This window comes from Equus caballus, chromosome 24 (assembly GCF_041296265.1).
Source record: "Equus caballus isolate H_3958 breed thoroughbred chromosome 24, TB-T2T, whole genome shotgun sequence".
Classification (NCBI taxonomy): Eukaryota; Metazoa; Chordata; class Mammalia; order Perissodactyla; family Equidae; genus Equus; species Equus caballus.
Genome location: NC_091707.1, coordinates 26,587,506 through 26,603,133, shown reverse-complemented (window position 1 = coordinate 26,603,133; position 15,628 = coordinate 26,587,506). Strand labels below are relative to the sequence as shown.

The following is a 15,628-nucleotide window of genomic DNA, read 5'->3' as shown; positions in this document are numbered from 1 at the left end:
TTTGAATGTTTGTATTTTTTCTTGGCAATTTTTTATTTCAATTAATTTATGCATAAATGAGAACCAAACTATTGCTAATCTTCAGTTATATGAGTTGATAACCACTTGACCTCAAAAGCAGAATGGGGAATAGACGAAATTAATTTTTAATGAAGAAGCTTTTTAGGGAGAGAGTCAAGATTTGGATAAGCTGGTCAGTTGTCTTAGTCAATCTGTCCTTCGAGTTATTTGGAACTGGGTGTGTATCCTGTCCCCATAGTGGAAAGGGATACTTTTAGGTCAGCAGGATATATTTATACTTTGAGTTAGTTTTCTCTTTTATGGTGTCAGTGAGGTATTGATCTCTTCTCTGGCAAGGGTCATAAATTTGTAAAATTGTTATGGAATTGAGCAAAAGGCCTGCATGGGATAAAACCACTCACCACAGAGGCCACCTTATTTCTCAACAGTTATGGCTTCTGAAGTATTAAAAAATTCAGTAAAAATTCAATTCCCCTGCCTACAGCAAACATTTAAGGAACACCTTTCTATTTCAATGACATTCTTGATGCTGCAAGCTTTACAGACTTCTTTTTTGACTCCTCAAAAAGACAGTGGTGGAAATTATGTGCCAGTTTTGAGCACATCTGGATTATCCTCTAAATATTCCCAGTGCAGCATGCTAGCTAGCAATCACAACTCCCTTGTGGAAATGGCCATATGAAATTAGACTTCTGGATTTAAAAAGCTTGTAGTCTGCTAAATTAGACAAAGGGACAAACTTTCACAAATGGCCAAACTGTCTCACCAACACACTCTGCTGTTTTTCAGTCCCTTTAATATTGAGTCTAGTCCTGGATTGACCAGCATGGGTTAGGTTTATCTTCTAAGTATTTAAATAGCTATTCTTAGGAATAATTAATAAAATTAATATATTTAAAACCTCAAGTATCTTGAGATTAAATCTATGAGGCAGACCAAAGTAACTCAAGACTTTCTACACCCTGGCTACTGTAGCTATAACTTCAAACCATATGTTATCTATGAAATTTATTCACCTTTATATTTATGATTTATCTTTAAATTTATATACCTTTAAAATAATTAGTTCTTAAAGATAAAAATGATGGAAACATGTAGAAATATTGTTGTAATTGTGTTCAAACATCCCTATTCTGTTATAAAGAGAACTGAAGTTCTCGGTGGCACCTAGTGAATATTTTAATGGGAAAAAAATCAAAAGCTGTGCGATGATACTCAAAATAACTAAATTAGAGAAGCAGCATTTAAGGAAAAAACCATACTTTACCACCCTGAATTACAAACTCAAGGCAAGCAGCTTAGTGCACCAACAATGCAGTGTGATAAACTCTCCCTCATACCACATGTTGTCATCAGTCTCAAATAGGTAAAAGGCATACAACCAATGTAATCTTTAATTGCATTTTAAGGCTTTTTTTCCCTAAGAGTCAGCTTTCATTGTGATTAAAGGTAAAATTTTTTCTAAATCCTCCTTTTGAAAGGATCTGCTCTGTAGATCCTTTGGTCACCTGCCCTTTTATTTCTACATCTAGGCTAAAATGAAGATAATAGAATTAGGGTCTTAAGTATTCATAATGCTTTTAACTGGTGATAAGAAGGAAGAAACCTATGGTTAAATATCCCAGAAATTTATTTAATGTTTGCTTGATACATTTTATATAGAAAGGTTGGGACTATTTGCTTTGGGTGCCCCTGGCAAATCTCACGGGAGCACTGAACTACGAGGGGGTGCCAATCTGGAGACATCAGAAATGGAAACCACAAGCCCAATTTTATGACTGTTCTTAGCTTAAAGATTTGTGTCTAGTGAAATCAGGCCACTCCCTTAAAAATGTATTAGAGCTACTATGTGAAAACAGCTGACATTCAGGAGGGCATTTCACGTTTTGGTCTGCTGGAACATTTAAATACTTGGAAATAAAAAATATTCAGCTTTGAAGTTTTCAATACTGGAAAACTTTCAAGTCTAGGGTTTACAGCCAGGAAGGGCTGCTCTGTGTTCCTTAAACTGGACTCTGTTTCCCACAAAGTTAATCTTCAGTTTTGGCTTCCATTTCTTCTGCATCATCATCTCCATCCACTTCTGCATTTTCTCTCTCAAGCCTCTCCAGTTGCCTTGCAAGCTCGGTCTCATCTGTATCTGTAACCACTTTGGGCTGTGGAAGCAGAGGCATAGTTTCAAAGTGAAGTGGTTAAATAGTACACAAATTCAATTTCAATACTATTACTGCATGGTATTTTAACTCTTTAAGAAACACTTCTTTCTAACAACTCTGCCATATCTATTGAGTGCTGACATATCACTAATAAATTCCATTAGATAAATAATAGAACAAATTTATGAGAACAAGACAATATAGGAAAAAGAAATATGTGTATTAAAATAGAATACTATTTGTCATTTTTTTTTTTTTTTTAAGATTTTATTTTTTCCTTTTTCTCCCCAAAGCCCCCCAGTACATAGTTGTATATTTCTCGTTGTGCGTTCTTCTAGTTGTGGTATGTGGGACGCTGCCTCAGCGTGGTCTGACGAGCAGTGCCATGTCCGCGCCCAGGATTCGAACCAGCGAAACACTGGGCCGCCTGCAGCGGAGCGCGTGAACTTAACCACTCGGCCACGGGGCCAGCCCCTACTATTTGTCATTTTTATAAACAAAAACTGAAAATATAATAAAAATAATCTCAGTGGCTGTATCTTTCAAACCCACAAAAAGATGTCCTATAAAAATGCATCTTCTGGGTTCAAAATAAGTTACTTACTATTCCTTTCCACAGAAGGAATCATACACACACATACACATATGAAATTTAGGTTTCATTCTTGTTGAGATGATGAAAACTACAGGAGACTACTCTTGTTTCTAATCCTGAGATCAAATTTTAAGCATTCCACATTAAATTCTGACAATAACTAATCACTCATTTTCATTGTATTTTTTTTTTTCCCCTGGAGAGGTAAAAAACCTAACACCATCAGTGACCACAGTCTGAAATAACCATCCCAAGACAGTTCTTATTGACTTATAAAAAGCCCTTTTTGGAACCGTCTAAGTCAATGATTCTTTTATGCTTAGCAGAGTTGTAATCCTAAATGTATCTCATGTTTTAAAAGGCAGTGATTAGGTATTTTAGAATACGAATCATTTAGATGATTTAAATTTCTTAAAAACAAGGCAAAAACAGTATTGATCTCACCTCCATTTGCACATTGAAGACACCCCTCTTTTCCTCAATCTTTTCTTTGATAACAGCCATAGCTTGATTGAGGACAGAGAGACCTTCTGTTCTCTCCAGGGTTGTTGTAGTCATCACATACCGAGGAGGAGCTATTAGATTAATCTAAGATGACAAAAATTCAACATGAATGTACCTACAGAACACACATTAGGATGTTTGAGAACTGTTCTGTTAATCTGCTGCCTTAACAAATCACCCCCAAAACTTAATTTCCAATTCCGTAGGTCAGCAAATTTGGGGTGGTTTGTTAATGTAGCAAAAGCTAACTGATACAGTGATCCAATCCAGTAGAATATACAGTCCACTGCAGTCCTGAACATGAAGAATTATGACTTCTGGGTGTCTTTGGTGGCAAAACTAACTACAGTAATTATCAGCATAATGGATTATTTGTCTTTAAAACAAACAAAAATTCCTATGTGGTTCTAAACTAAGCTGATAGAAGAAATTCTTAAGAGATTGTGAATAACAATCATCCAGTTAATTTTACCACTAATGAAAGATTCAGACCAAACCTTCTAAAAGTTGTGTGTGAATATGAGAGAATATGCTGCCCTTTTCAAGATTCTATGAGCATTATGGGCACAGTAACTCTTTACTGTAAAGGAGGTTTAGCATAGCTAGTCCTCTGGCACTAAATACCAATAGGAATCCCCATCTACTGTGACAGTAGCAGTGACTGCAACTAAAAGCCTAACCATAATCGTAAATATCCCCTAGAAATAACAATGAAAACCACTTTTCATAACACTTGTTATGAAACATGATCATAAAAAAATCTGATTTGGTTTAGGTAGATAATTCAGCAAGGAGGGAAAAAATGACTACTCACCTTGATGGGCATAGTTTCTGTAGAACAATTCAAACCTGCTCTCAGGGCTTCTTTTACGGCATCAATGCCTTCATAACCATAACAAGCCACTTCAATATCTAAAATTATAAAAATTCAAATGCTTATACCAAAAAATGCAAAAAAATGTTTAAAAGCTTAAAAGAAATCAGAGATATGGCAGGTACGCTGGTATTCAAATACTTATGAAAGCTTTCATCATCCTTTCAATTAGAAACTAATCCCAGCTATTAACTTTCATAATTAAAAATATCTGAATATGCAATGAAATCATATCTTCTCATCCACATCAAGCCCCTGAATGATGAAACTATAAAAGACAGAAACAATTAACAAACACCGTGAATTCTGGCTATGCCTGGGTTAGAATTCTGATTCCAACCTCTCTCTGTGCCTCAATTCTTTATTTGTGAAATGGAGATAAGGTGTGTTATGAAGACTGAATGAAACAATAACTGCAAATTATTTACAGTTTAGAAATTGCATGCCCTTCGACTCAGTAGTTCTACTTTTAGGAATGTGACTTACAAAACACTTGTATAAATGAGTAACTATGTATATATAAGGGTGTTAATTTGCAGTTTTTCATAAAAATGAAAAATTTGGCACAACCTAAATGTTCTTCACGAGGGCACTGGTTTATGTTAAGGTTTATCGTTCTATGGAATATTACCTAGAATTAAAAAGAACGAAAGATTCCTATGTTCTACATGGAAGGGCAGCCTTGATACACCATGTAGAAAAATCCAGTTAGAGAAAATTTTGCATAGTATTATCGCATCTAAGAACAGAAAAATTTATATCAGAATATAAACAGCATACTTTCCTATACATATATGTGTATAGGAAAAATGTCTGAAATATTCCAAACTATTAACACCATTAATCCAGACACAGGGGAGGATATTACTGTATTGTAAGAATATTTTAAAGCATCTACTAAAACAAAATAAACACCCTCCTTTATAAAAAAAAAAAAAGGCTAACAAGTTAGCTGAACTCACGACAGTTTTCACTCATGTCAATATACACATTTTATGATGATTCAGTAGAAGTAAAAATAATGAAAAACAAACATTTAGAAAAATTTATAGATGTTGATGTAGCAACATATTCTTTGGTAAGGCTCATTATTTAACAGCTTTTTTGGGACATGCAAAATATTTTCAACATCATTTAAAAAATCATTTACCTGCTCGAATTTTGACTGCCTGTGGGGTCAAACGCCTATTAATATTGTTAATGAGTACTTCCCGTTCATCTTCATTCAAATCTAAACTGTCCAAAATAGAGGGGTCCCTGATAAAAAAATCAACACCAAAAGGTCAGCGTTACTTTACTGATAACTGTAATACCAAACACAATACGCAATAATGTTTAAGAGCACAGGCTTCAGCATCAGAATTAGAGTTCAAATCTTAGCTTTACACTTAAGTAACTATGTGTCTTTGAGTCTTTCCAAACACCTGTTTCTAAATGTGTAAAATGAGGATGAAAACAGTGTATCTCACAGGATTTGTGGTATTAAACGAGATAATGCAAGTAAAGCACTTAGCAGGCTATGACAAATAGAAAACTTCCAAGTGATTATTATTAAAAGAAAAATTTTAGAGATCTGGCCAAAGCAAGCAATTTAAAATGTCTCCTAACACATAGGACATCCCACTATAATCAAGCATTTCCATGTAATTAGCAGTCCCTGCTTTAAGGAGCTTATAATCTAGCATGGAAAGAAAAATATGGAAAAAAATTTAAAAATAAAAGTGCACCCCCAGGCGTCAGGAGGGGAAGGTATTACTTTCAGTTACTGGGCTCAGGAAGGGCTTTATGGATAAAGTGGCATTTCAACTGACTCTCCTAAGTGCCACAAGACAGGGACCAGGGTCTTAGTCACTGGCCTGTTTGCTGAATGAATAAATTAAAAAATGAAATCATCACTAAGAGAATAGTAGGAGTTTAACAAACAAAGGTAGAACTGTTGTAAGAAAGTAGGATGTATTAAAAAAGGAATGGCATAAGCAAGCATAAGGCTTAAAAATCACAGGTTGAGGAATGAGAGGCAAAAGAATTCGGGTGAGGGATCTTCATTCAACTAATACTGCCTACAAAGCAACAAGAAGACAAACCAACAAAAAAATGGGCAAATGAGATGAACTGATGTTTCATAGAAGAAATACAATCAATAAACATAAGAAAAGCACAACTTCACCAACAACCAACAGAACGCAAATCAAAATAAGATACTATTGTACATCCATCAGTTTGGCAAGAGGCAACAACATCTGAGATGTACACCAAATATAGTGCATATCACCTTACCAAATTTAGTGAGGATGAAGAGAAATAGGAACACTCATACAATTGCTGGAGGGAATATAAATTGTAGAACCAATTTGGAGAGTATTCTGGCAAAAGTGAGTAAATTTAAAGATACATACAATCAATCCTATGATTCAACAAGCCTATTCTTAGGTATATACCTTAGAAACTCCCAAATGCGTACACAGAGACTGTACATCGATATTCATCATAACATTGTTTGAAAAAGGGGGACAACAAAGCAAGGCAGGAATTACCTAAATTTCTCTTAATAGAGGAACAAATACAGCATATTCTCACAATGAAATACTACATAGACATTAATATGAAGTAGGCACACATCTATCAATTTGGAGAAATCCTGTTCACTAACAGCCTTATGAGTAAAAATGCAAGGTACAGAAAGATAAAGAATACATTTTAAATACATGAAATGCTTTTATATCTATTTTATGGATACATACATGTATTAAAACCATAAAAACATAAATGATAATGATACATACTAATTTCAGAATAGTGGTTACTACTGATGAGTGAGGGGAATGGGTTGGGAGGGGTAAAATATTGCTTCCAACTATCTCAGAAATTTTATTTCTTAATTAAAAGAAAAAATATGAAGCACATGTGGCAAAGAATTAGCATTATTTAAATCTGGACAGTTGCTGCATGGCTGATGAAGCAAGTTAAAGGGAAAGGAATAACATATGCCAAGGCCGAGTGGTAATGGAGGGGGTGCTGGAGATTGAAGCTAGAGAGGTAAGCCAGGGCCAGATGACAGCAAGCTAAGAAATGTACTGAGGAGTGCAGGATTGAAGTCAGGGAAGACAGCTGTATAAACCAGTGCTTAATGGTTGACAGCATAAACTCTGGATGGAGCCAGCATGCCTACGTTTGAATTCTGGCAAATTCTACCATTTGCTATGTGAACTCGGACAAATTATTTAATCTCTGCCTCAGTTTCTTCATCTATAAGGTAGGGGATTAACAGCACTTATACTATAGGTTGCTGAGAGAATTACATAAATGTCAGCTATTATAATCATCATTATTCTTCTCACCTTTCCCACAACATGATATAAAAAAAAGTCACATGGCGGGTAAACTGGAAGGTATCTGGAGAACCAAATGAGTCGGCTTGCTAGAGGCTCTAAGTCCCAGGTGCCACTCAGCCGTTCTGAGGGCTGAGGGGACCAATATCCCATGGCAGCACAAGGGTTGGGAAAGACACCTCAGTGCAGGAGTGAGGCTGCTTACGGAGCATTAACACTCAGGAAGGAGTGGAAGTTGCAAAAGTAGGGACCGTTAATACAGAGAACTGAAGAAGTCTGGCTGTTAAAAGGAGAGGACATAGTGTTTGCTATAGGAGAAAGTAGAGGAAGGCTGAGAAGTTTGTTTTTTAGTATAAATGGGAGAAATGAGAGTATTATTTTTATGCTGATAGAGCAAAATCAATAAAGGGAAAGGCTGAAGACTCAAGAGAAGGAATAATGGATGGAAAGATCCCTGAACAACAGCTGGGCCCAAGTGTAAGATTAGTTTGAGAGCAGAAAGTATATGAATCCCAGTGTGACAGGAGCATGGGGGTAATGACAGGTGGGATGGAGATAAATTTGCTGAGATAGTGGAAGGAAGTAGAGGAGACACTGTGCACTGGCTTCTATTTTCTTTATAAAGAGCACACCAGCTGGAAGAGAGCAAAGAGAGGTGGAGTGGGCATCTGAGGAAGAGTGTGGGGAAGCTCTAAAATAGCCACTCTAAGAGTGGGAGGAAGAACTGACCAGAAGCAGAGAGAATGTGGGGCAGCAGTGAAGGCCCAGCTGAGGTTGGAAACCATGGATATGCAGTGGCACCAACCTGCAAGCCTGTGGTTTGTCCTAGCAGCACCCAGCAGTCTACAAGTGCAGAGAAGGCAGGAACATCGATCCAAGGCTGGATGCAACAGAAGGAAAAACAGGGCAAAAGCTTATGATACTGGCAAGAAAGTTGTTGAAATGATGGACCATGGTGTATCTATGCTGAATAAGAAAGAGAAGGCAAGAAACGGTGAAAAGACAGGGAGAAAAAAAGGTTTGGAATTGGAGCCTGACTTTCACGTAAGAATTAAGAAGACATAGAGTAGGACTAACTATGGGGGAGCTGGAAGGACAGGAGGCTGTGGTAAAAGAAAAGAATGTTGTGAATCAAAGGTTCTGGAGGCAGAGTGCATCCTGGTGATAGTAAGACCCAGCTTGAGGCCACGTGGAAGACTGGCTAAAGTGCATGGGCTGAAGCTCTAAGGGACTGAAGTAAAGAAAACAAGAAGTTTCAGTTTTAAATGAGACATCTGAGTGGTCCTGAAGTCACCTAGGACAATAACAAAACCAGGAGAGGAAAATATGTAAGGGAGTAGTGTGAGATGAATCCATATGGTTTATATAACTGTGTAACTAGGTTATATAAAATTACACAGGCCTGGCTATATAGAATTGGCCCACATCATGGGCCTTTTATACTGAAATATTTTAATCTAAATTTGGCAAGGACTTAATACACAGATGTTGTACTGTTAAATGTCAGGCTCTCAACCTGTGTGCTAGACCCAGCAGCTGTGATATCAAGGTAGAAGCAGAGCCAAGAAGGTGTCCTTACGAGACTGCATGCTTAAACGCATCATAGGCACCGTATCCGGGTCTCTTGTACTTGTCATCAAAGACCCAGGCAGTCCTCTGGAACAGGCTTTCCAGCTGCTCATCCTTGGTGTACTCTAACACCTCAGCAACATGACGAAGAATGCTGTAAACCTAGAAACAAAAGGAAGAGCTCAACAACTCAAAAGGAAGAGATCTATTAAAAAACCAGATATTTTTACATTTTAGTAGATAGCATATAAAAACAAATCTTTGGTTAATTTGACTATAATAACTCCTTAACAATAAAAGATTGCCATAAAACAAACTCTTTCTCCATAGAGAAATATTTGCTGTCCCATAACAGTTAACTCAAATGGGTATAACAAGTAGAAACAGTACAGAACTTAGTGTTCTAAGACCCAGATCAAGGCAACTCTGGGGCAAATTAATCTCTGAATTTATTTCCTCATCTGGAAAAGGGAGATGCAGGTATCTCTCCATTTTACTGAAGAGAGCTCTTACATAGATCAAATATATACAAATGCACACTATAAATGGGAAATATGATACAAATGTATTATACAAATCCTGTTATACAAATGTAAGCTATTATTACTACGACTCCACATGAGAGCATGGAACCAGCAATGAGATTTCAGTATTTCTTTTGCTCTGTTATCATTTAACAGTTATCCTTCAATCCTACTCACCTCCTACCCACTGCTGCCAAACTTTTTCTAAACTCCTAAAAATAAAAGGGCTTAAAGAAGAGAAAGAGCATAAGAAAGGAGGTTTTCATGTTAATTACACATGAAAATTAAATGATGAAAGGTACTAAGACCGGCCATTTCATTGCACTATCTTATCAGGATGATAAGATCTACTAACATACCCATTTTACAATATCCTAGGGGGAGACAAGACAAAACTGAAGTTTCCTAGAGCAGTGCTCCTCAAATTTGGATTTGCAAACTTCGTGGGGCTTGAGATCCTGCATTTCTAATAAGCAGTCACGTGACATCAACGCTGGTGATCCAGAGACTACACTATGAGTGGCAAGGTCCTCGAGTTTATTAAAACGGGATTTTACCAACAGTGTTTTCAAACGTGCAAACCATACTGCAGTAACAGCAAACACATCAGTAAAACAAGGGGAAAGATTTGGGTAATGGTCTGATGGCTTTTAGATTTTTATTCTCTTTTACTGAGATTAAGCAAAATTTTTAAAATCTACTCTTCATTTAAACATTGTTTTCTCGGCATTCTATCTTGAAGACAGAAACACATGGCAGAAGAAAACAAAAGAGAAGAAGGGCAAAGAAAACAGAAACAATGCAAACAGTGCCATTAAGAACCAAAGACCTAGGGAATGAAGGATAACTTGAAAAGGACCAGAGAACAGAAAAATATGGACAGACGATGAAGACATGAGTGTTATGGTTTTACTAGTGCTTACTGTGGATAAGTAGGAAATTACAGCAAAAACAGTAAGAAAAGGAAGAAGAAATAACCCTAACAAAGGAGGGGGAAAAACCCCAAACCAGTAAAAGGCCCCTGCCTTGCTTTCCTGGATTCACAGACATTTTACAAACCCTTGCTCATTGGTGGTTTTTTTTTTGTTTTGTTTTTGGTGAGGAAGATTGTCACTGAGCTAACATCTGTGCCAATCCTCCTCTATTTTATGTGGGGTGCCACCAGAGCATGGCTTGATAAGTAGTGCTAGGTCCACGCCTGGAATCCAAACCTGCGAACCCCGCACCTCCAAGGCAGAGTGCATAAACTTAACCACTACACCACCAGGCCAGCCCCACTTGTTCATTCTTAACATACAACAGCTGGTTGTCTCTGTGACCCTTACCCCAGAACAGAATTGAAAGTCAAGACCTACATCTTTTTTTTTTTAAAGATTGGCACCTGAGCTAACAACTGTTGCCAATCTTCTTACTTTGTTTTTTTCCAGTTGTGGGTCCTTCTAGTTATGGTATGTGGGACGCCACCTCAACATGGCCTAATGAGCAGTGCCATGTCGGTGCCCAGGATCCGAACCGGTGAAACCCTGGGCCACCGAAGTGGAGCATGTGAACTTAACCACTTGGCCACACAGCCGGCCCCAAGACCTACATCTTAACTACATGTTATGACAAGCCAAATCAGCTGAAATCACCCATAGTTAATTTAACCAAAAATAGCTTAAAAACACTAATTACCAATACTGATTTGAGAATATTAGATCATAAGCAACGCTTTAAGGTAGTAACACCATGAGATAAAAACACTGTGGTCATACTCTTTTGAAATTAAGCCTTCAAATTAATTTTCTAGGTAACACATAATTGGAAATGGAAATAGAGTTACAGTTAGTTAAACCTAAGTTTAGTTTTTAATTTTTCTGCCAGGAACATCACATGCTGATTATTCATTAAGCTCCTAAATAGTGGACTAATTTGACTGAAAAATCAACTTACAGTTTTGGATTTGGTGAATTTATCTTCACATTTGATTGCTTCCTCTGGAGAAACTCTTCTTTTTGACAAATCAATGTATCCTGTAAGAAAAAATTTTGAAAAAAATTATCACTGTCCAGGTGCCACTGTACCACTGTAACAAATTTTCACAGCCAGATTGTTTAACTGGCATACCTACACTTATTTCCCACTAAAACTGTATCAACAAAATACTGCATACGAAGTAGATGACATTTTGTTTTCAGAAATGGATATTTATTATCATGTAAGTGTACATTCTCTCTTACCTTGGTGGAGGGAACCAATAATTTTCAATTATCCAAATGAAAGTTTATCAAAAGATTCTGTGTCTATCTGGCATCCATGCATCACAGGGTCAATTGTATTAACTATATTTTCTGTATTCTTGATGCTCTGACATTTGTGGCCTGGCTGACTGGGGAGAGACTCCCCTTCCCCGGGCTAGCCAATTTTAGAGAAAGCAAAGGGCTCACGTGGAGCAGCCTTTCATACACAAACTAAGCAATCCAGAGCCCACGCCCCCAACCATCTCCTCATCAACATCTCACACACCAAGCCAATATTGCGTCTGCCCTTGATCAACCCAGCATCAGGTACCAGACAACTTGGGACAGCTCTAATGCCCCAAGGCTTGCCAAAACTATTCAAACTAGCCAACCCTAACCTGTTTACCCCGACCTGCCTTGCCTTTCCCACGTAAAACTTAATAAAGGCTCTGGCCTAGGCTCCTCGCCCCCGACTCCTTCTGCCTCCTGACCAAAACTGGTGATTCCTCATGTGATTCAGCAAGGCATGGCATGGATGTCCCCATCTCCTAGAAGACTTCAATAAAAATCTTTCAATGGCACTGGCCCCTTCATGTTGTCAGTCACCTCTATAAATTAAAATCCCATGGGTACAAAACGAGACAAGCAAATAAGAATTTTAGAGGAAAAAAAACGGTCTTTTATATTTACCTATATATTTTCCATTTCAGGCATCACATCTCTTTGGCCTGAACAACTTTACCATTTCTTATAAAGCAGATCTATTTGGTAATAAATCCTCTTAGTTTCTATTTACCTCAAAATGTCATTTTGGTCTTCATTGTTGAATATTTTCTTTAGATACAGAATTCTGGTTTGACAGTTTTTTCTTTCAGTGCTATAAGATGTCATTCAATGCTCTGCCCTCCAGTATTTCCAGTAAGAACGCCATAGTAATTTCTATTACTGTTCCCCTGTAAATAATGTGTCATTTTCCTCTGGCTATTTTCAAGATTTTCTCTTTATCTCTGTTTTTCAATAGTCTGCTGTGCCTAGATGCTGCCTTATCAATATTTATCCTGCTTGAGGTTGGCTGAGCTTCTCCAATTTGTACATTTACGTTTTTTCAGCAAATATGGGAAAGTTTTGGCCATTATTTCTTCAAATATATTTTCTGCCCTTTTCTTTGTCCTCTTCTTTTGGAATAGAGTTTTTGATAACTTGCTAAGTTGCTTTTTTTCCCTCTGTTCCTCAAATAGGTTCCTTTTTTTGTGAGGAAGATTGGCCCTGAGCTAACATCTGTGCCAAACTTCCTCTGTTTTATGTGGGATGCTGCCACAGTGTGGCTTCACAAGCGGTGCTAGGTCCTCGCCTGGGATCCAAACCTTTGAACCTGGGCTGCCGAAGTGGAGCACACAAACTTAACCACTATACCACCAGGATGGCCCCCAAATTAGTTCTTTTTAAATGAACTATCTTCAAATTTCACTCAGGCTTCCGTTGTCTTTAATTTGCTATTAGGCCATCCACTGAATTTTTTTTTTTCCTGAGGAACACCAGCCCTGAGCTAACATCTGCCACCAATCCTCCTCTTTTTTTGCTGAGGAAGACTGGCCCTGAGCTAAGCTCTGTGCCCATCTTCCTCCAGTTTGTATGTGGGACACCTGCCACGGCATGGTTTGACATGCAGTGTGTAGATCCACAACTGGGATCCGAACTGGCAAGCCCCTTGCCACCGAAACAGAACATGCTAACTTAAGGGCTGTGCCACCAGGCCGGCCCCCCAGTGAATTTTTTAGATATTACACTTTTCATTTCTAGAATTTATATTTAGTTCTTTGTCAGAGTCTGTAATTTCTTTACTGAGATTTCATTTTGTTCATTCATTACAAGCATATTTTTCCAATATCTTGAACATTTATAATATCTGCTTTAAAATCCTTATCTGCTAATTCCAACATCAGGGTTGTCTCTAGTTAGTCTCCATTGCTTGCCTTTTCTCTTCTACATGGTTCATATTTTCCTGTTTCTTCAAATGGTTAGCAATTTTGGACTGGATCCTGCACATTGTGAATGATATGTGGCAGAGACTCTGAATTTCATTATGTTCCTCTTAAGGATACTGATTTTTTGTTTTAGCAGGCAGTTAACTTCTCTGGATTTAAGCTCTGTCTCCCCAAGTGGAAGGCAACCAAAATCTGTTTAGATTTTTACCCTGTTGGGCTGCTTGCAGTTCACTCTGTATATTAGTAGTTCACAGGTCAGTTAGAGATTTTGGCAGAATTTATACATAAAATTTGGGGCTCTCCCTCTGTGTGTCTCCTTTCTCTTATCCCTATCAATACTTTCCAAGTGCTGTGGTTGTCCAGAACCCTCATCTCTGGTTCTCAAGCCATTAAGACTACAGGTTTCCCACTAGAATTTTAGCTGCCCTGCTTGAAGCTGTCTGTAGTATGTGCTCAGACAAAAAGCTGTAAACTTATTTAGTGCAGTTCCTTTCTTCCAAGTGTCAACTTGCCTTCAGTTTCAGCTGCATTTGGTTGCTCCTACTGTCTTTAGGTGGGTTTTTTTTTAACGTTTGTTCAGGGCGTATAGCTATTGTGTTGAAAAGTCTGTCCAATAAGACCTAATCTTCTAGTATCAGAAACGGAGAAAAGGATCCCCTCTATAGGATCTTCTGTACCTTGCTTTTTTTCTTACCTACTCTGGAGATTTTTCCCTATCAGAATATTCAGACATCGTTCCATATAAAATTGCATGGATCTGTCACGATTTATTTAACTATGATTTTGACTTTTGTTTCCTGTTTTTAATTAATACTGTACAAACAATGCTGTTATGGAAATATTTTTACATGTATCTATTATACTTATGCATGTATACCCTTTCATTTTTTTCTAATTGCAGTTGAAAATATATTTGATTTCTTCTTGTGTATATATTTTATATAATAGAAAATACAAGATAAGACACCATTCTAGGTCCTACTGAGGCAGTAATGTGAAGCCTTACACAAGTTTAAGGAATAGTTTCAATCTTCAAGTAGTTTAATAATGGAGGGGACTACAAGTAAGTCATATCAAAACATTTAGAATAATCAATGTGGTAAATGGTAGTCACTACTAAGGGCTAACAAGTCTCCAAAGTTTATCATCTAAGCTTCTAATCAGAACAAAATAAAATGTCAGTTATGCATAAAATTAATCACTTACAGAAGTACAATTAACTAGATGGCTGACAAGATTCAGAAAGACAAGTTCAATCAAGATGACTGATTGGTCTTTTACGCATGATCATATCTACTTACTTAACACCTAATAACTTATAATGAGATGACCAAAATCAATTATCTTAACTCTATTAAGCCAGCTGAATCCAAAACCTACTTAATGGTACTGTATACTGTGTTTGGAAAAAAGTTTGTTCATGAACATGAAGATTTACATGGAATCCAGAAGTAAGGCACACAACAAGTAAAAAATACTCATCCAGCACTGTTTGAAAGATCCCACAGGATCTGGTGGTCACAGATATTCTCATTTGAGGGACATATAATACTGGGTTTTGTTTGAACAATTAAATTGGGTGGATTTTATGTTATATAAATTATACTTTAACAAGCTATTTAAAAAAATATTGGGTTTTGGGTGTATGTTTACAGTATATTGCTTTTCAAAGCTCATATAAAATATTCCTAAAATTTATCTCTGCCCCATTTCCATACTCATCCAATAATCTAATTACTAATTTAACTTTAAATCAAGAAAAAGGCATCTGACAGATATGAATAAACTAGTACTCTGGTTTACTTATCTGTCTCTTCCAAGTTTGGAAACAAGAAGTTAATTATCAAGATCC

The 15,628-nt window shown here is 37.1% G+C and overlaps 1 protein-coding gene across 2 annotated transcripts in view; it reads right to left on the bottom strand.

Annotated features, from left to right (window-relative positions):
- Positions 1 to 1,633: 1,633 nt before the first annotated feature.
- Positions 1,634 to 15,628, bottom strand: part of EIF2S1 (eukaryotic translation initiation factor 2 subunit alpha) — a 19,296-nt gene continuing 5,301 nt past the window's right edge. For both annotated transcript variants that reach the window (XM_001499768.5, XM_023627953.2), the window contains exons 3-8: positions 11,505 to 11,584; positions 9,059 to 9,210; positions 5,301 to 5,407; positions 4,091 to 4,188; positions 3,217 to 3,360; positions 1,634 to 2,177 (exon numbers count right to left, since the gene is read on the bottom strand). In XM_001499768.5, coding sequence (XP_001499818.1) covers positions 2,052 to 2,177; positions 3,217 to 3,360; positions 4,091 to 4,188; positions 5,301 to 5,407; positions 9,059 to 9,210; positions 11,505 to 11,584 — 707 coding nt within the window. In that variant the 3' untranslated portion in view covers positions 1,634 to 2,051. The remainder of the gene's footprint in view (positions 2,178 to 3,216; positions 3,361 to 4,090; positions 4,189 to 5,300; positions 5,408 to 9,058; positions 9,211 to 11,504; positions 11,585 to 15,628) is intronic.